Raw genomic sequence first — 4,725 nt, forward strand, 5'->3', positions numbered from 1 at the left:
CCTTCCATTGGGTAGAAGTTGGGTTAAAATGAGGAAAATGGGTTAAAAATGGGGTAAAATGGGGTAAAATTGGGTAAAATTAGGGGTAATGGGAGAGAATAGGGGGATAATTGAGAAAATGGGGGTAAAGTGGAGGAAAAATGGGGGAAAATGGGCAAAAAATGGTCAAAAAAATAAGCCACAAAATGGCGGTAACGGTAGAAAATGGGGGTGAAATATGGTGAAAAATGGGCCAAAAACAGCCAAAAAAGTGGGGGAAAAAGGGGTAATTCTTGAAGATAAGAATGAATAGAACCTGAATAACCACTAAAAACCCCAAAAACACCCTTTTTTCCCCAAAAAACAACAGCAAGAAACGCCCGCCCCCCCTCCATCTCTATCTACCCCCCACCATCGGACCAACAACCCGGCCTCCAACGCCTCAGCATCACCTGCATGATCCAAGGCTTCAACCCCCCCGACTTCTTCGTCCGCTGGCTTAGGAACGGGGAACCCCTTCCCCAATCCCATTGGTTGACCACCACCCCATTAAATCAAGGAGAAGATCCCATAAACGAATCCTACGTGGCTTATAGTCTATTGAAGGTTGGGGCCGAAGAATGGGGCGCCGGGAACGTCTATAGTTGTTTGGTTGGCCATGAAGCTTTGCCTCTTCAATTGGCTCAGAAGTCTGTGGATAAGGCCTCGGGTAAAAGCAGTGCTGTCAATGTCTCCTTGGTCTTGGCCGATTCGGCCTCTGCCTGTTATTAATTAACATGTTAATTAGTGTTAATGAGGGGTTGAAGAATTGATTGGGATTAAAGCGGTTGCTTCGGGGTCATTGAGTTTGATTGGGAGTCCCTTGTGGTTGATTGTGGGGCTGTGGATGGGGATGATGGGATGGATTGGGCTCATTAGCTTAATTAAGGGATTAATTAGCATAATTAAGGGGCTTAATTAGGGTCATGGTCTTAATTAGTGTTAATTAGGGGTCGAAATTGATTGGGGTCCCATTGAGATTAAAGCTTCGGGGTCATTGAGTTGGCTTGGGAGTCCCTTGTGGTTGATTGTGGGGCTGGGGCTGGGGATGATGGGATGGATTGGGGTCATTAGAATAATTAGAGGGCTAATTAGCATAATTAGAGGGGTTAAGTAAGGTCCTGGTCTTAATTAGTGTTAATTGGGGGTCGAAGAATTGATTGGGATTAAAGCGGTGTGTTGCTTCGGTCGTTGAGTTTGGGGTCATCGTTGTCTATTGGGGGCTGTGGATGGGGATGATGAAATGGATTGGGCTCATTAGCATAATTAGAGGCCTTAATTAGGGCCTAATTAGGGTCTTGGTCTTAATTAGGATCATTAGAGTCTTAATGAGAGACATTGGGGTTCGTTGGATTGGGTTCTTTTTTTGACCCAAAAACCCATTTACCCGCAACCCATTTTCACCCCCAATACTGACCCAAAGATAGCCATAATTGACCGAAATTGCTTTATTACCCTCCAAAATCATTTGACCCAATCCATTTTATTGACCACCAAATCCCCATTTTGTACCCACAAATTCCCCATTTACCGCATTCCTTTACACCAAATCTTCTCATTTTTTAACTCCAAAATATCCCCCATTTCTACCCCCAAAATCCCTGAATTAAACCCAATTCCCCCATTTTGACCCAAAATCCCCATTTTTGTCACCTCCTTCCAAAAACTCCGCTTGATAGCATAATAATCGCTCATTTTTTTGACGCAAATCCTCCATTTTTGTCCCAAAATCGCCCACTTCTTACCCCAAATCCCCCATTTTGTTTGTCTCCCAAATTGCCCATTTTTACTCCAAATCCCTCATTTTGACCCCAAAATCCATTTACACCAAAATCCTCCCTTTCACCCCCCCAAATCCCCCATTTTTGGACCACAAATTCCCATTTTTACCGGCCAAAAATCCTCATCTTTGACCAAATCCCAATTTTTCACCAAAATCGCTCATTTTACACCCCAAAACCCATTTTTGGATACCCAAAATCCCCATTTTATCACCAAAATCCCCATTTTTCACCCCCAAAAAAAATTTTTTGACCCAAAGCCCCCTTTTTCACACCCAAAAACCCCAACATTTTTTACCCAAAACTACACTCCAATTTTTACAAACCAAAATCCCCATTTTCACTCCCCACAAAAAACCATTTTGATCCCAAAATCCCCCATTTTAAACCCCAAAAATCCCTCATTTTTTGACTAAAAGTCTCGCCTCACATTTTTACACCAAAATCCCCCATTTTCTCCCAAAATCCCCATTTTTGACCAAATTCCCCATTTTTACCCCAAAATCGCCATTTTTGACCCAAAATTTCCCGCAATTTTTCACCAAAATCCCCCATTTCCTTCCCCCCAAAAAAACCATTTTACCCCGCAAAAATCCCCTTTTTGACGCCAGATTTCCCCATTTTTTACCCCAAAAATCCTCATTTTTTGACCACAAAAATCCCCAAATTTTAACCAAAAATCCCCCAGTTTCTACGCACTAATCCCCATTTTCACCCCCAAAATCCCCATTTTTGACCCAAAATCCCCCTTTTTTCACCCCAAAATCCCCTCATTTTGACCCCAAATCCCCCTTTTTCAGCACCAACAACCACAACATTTTTTGACCCCAAATTCCCCATTTTACCCCCCAAAAATCCCATTTTGTGACCCCAAATTCCCCAATTTTTACTCCAAAATCCCCATTTTCACCCCCAAAAAAACCCATTTTGACCAAAATTCCCACTTTTACACGCAAAATCCCACCCATTTTCACCCCAAAAAACCCATTTTTGACCCCAAAATCCCCATTTTACACCAAAATCCCCCATTTCCCCCAAAATCCTCATTTTTTGACCCAAAACTCCCAATTTTCATCCCCAAATCCACCATTTTGACCCCAAAATCCCCCCATTTTTATCCCAAAAAAACCCTTTTTTACCCCAAAAAACCCCAATTATTTACCAAAATCTCCCATTTCCCCCCCCAAAATGACCATTTTGACCCAAAATCGCCCATTCTTACCCCAAAATACCCTGTTGAACCCATTACAACTTCCACTTTTAATTAACTTAATTAACTAATTAATTATGAGCCTGAGGATCCCAATTAAGCCCTAATATTAACCTAATACACTTAACGAAACCCGTCCTATTAATGAGATAGAACGAATCCACGTCCCAATAGACCCAATGAAATCAATGACCCTCATGAGACCTCAAGCTCATCTCCTCTTTAATCCCAATCAATTCGACCCCTAATTAACACTAATTAGACCAAACCCTAATTAAGCCCTAATAAAGCACTAATTATGCAAAATGACCCCAATCCATCCCAATATCGCATCATCACAGCCACAATCAACCACAAACCTCAGATGACCCCGGAAGCTTTTAATCTCAATGGGCCCAATCGATTTGACCCCCATTAACACTAATTAAGACCTGACCCCTAATTTAAACCCCCTAATTATGCTAATGTAATCCCCTTAATTATGCAAATGAGCCCAAATCATCCCATCATCCCATCCACAGCCCATAATGGACAACGATGACCCCAATGAAGACCCCAATGGATCCCAATCCAGACCACCCCAATCTCAATGACCCTAATTACGACCGTTTGGACCCCTAATTAACCCCGCTAAATTAATGCTTAATTTAATCCTTAATTTATGCTAATAGCCCAATCAGCCCATCATTCCCCCAAGCCCATTCAATGGATCCCAATGAATGAACCATAGCTCTACCCAATGAAGACCTCCAATGGATCCCCAACCAACGAGCCTCGAATCTCACTCGTAAGATGATGACTCTTAATGACCCTAATTAAGACCGAGCACCCTATAATCTAAGAATCCCTCCTAATTATGCCTAATGAGCCCAATCCATCCCATCCATCCCCATCCACAGCCCACAATCAACTACAGCTTGACCAATCTGGTAATCTCCCCTACAATCGATCCGAACTTCTTCGAACCCCAATCCCGCTAATTAAGATGATGACCTCTCAATTTGCCTGAATTAAGGACTGAGACCCTTAATTAAGACCTCTATTATTGCTAATGAAGCCCAAATCCATCCCATCAATCACCCATCCACAGCCCCAAATAGACACGAGACCCCAATGTCCCCTCAATTAACCCAATCCAGACGAACCCCATGCCTCTTATTAAGACGAAAGACTCTAATGACCCCTAATTAAAGACCAAGACCCTAATTAGCCTAATTAAGCCCTTTAATTACTCTAATGACCCCAATCCATCCCATCACCCCCATCCAAAGCCCCACAATCAACCACACTGACCCCAATCTCCGTCATCCAATGGGATCTCCAATCCAAACGAACCCCAGTCCCGCTAATTAAGATGATGACTCTAATTGACCCTAAATTAAGGACTGAGACCCCTAATTAAGCGACTCGTAATTACACTAGAGTGACCCCAACATCAAACCAATGTCGACTCCGAGCCCAATAGACCCCAATGAATGACCACTGACCCCCAAGTTGAAATCAGACGACACCCATAGACCCTACCAAAGCTGCACTTCTTCTTATAATCCAACCGAAGCCCGCAATTAACGGAGCTAATTAAGACCAAAGATCCTAATTAAGCCCTAATTAAGGCCTTCTCATTACTCTACATGACCCCAATCCATCATCATCCCCATCCCAGCCCCCAATAGACCAACGATGACCCAACTCCGCCCATCAATAGAAACCCATATC

General features: G+C 42.9%; 1 gene segment (V, D, J or C); it reads left to right on the forward strand.

Annotated features, from left to right (window-relative positions):
• The window catches only part of LOC107307035, a 21,322-nt gene that overhangs the window by 10,032 nt on the left and 6,565 nt on the right, over positions 1–4,725 (forward strand). Inside the window, 1 exon segment of the C gene segment in view lies at positions 350–688. Within this exon segment, the coding sequence occupies positions 350–688 (339 nt within the window).

Source organism: Coturnix japonica, unplaced genomic scaffold, assembly GCF_001577835.2.
Source record: "Coturnix japonica isolate 7356 unplaced genomic scaffold, Coturnix japonica 2.1 chrUnrandom469, whole genome shotgun sequence".
In the NCBI taxonomy this organism is placed as follows: domain Eukaryota; kingdom Metazoa; phylum Chordata; class Aves; order Galliformes; family Phasianidae; genus Coturnix; species Coturnix japonica.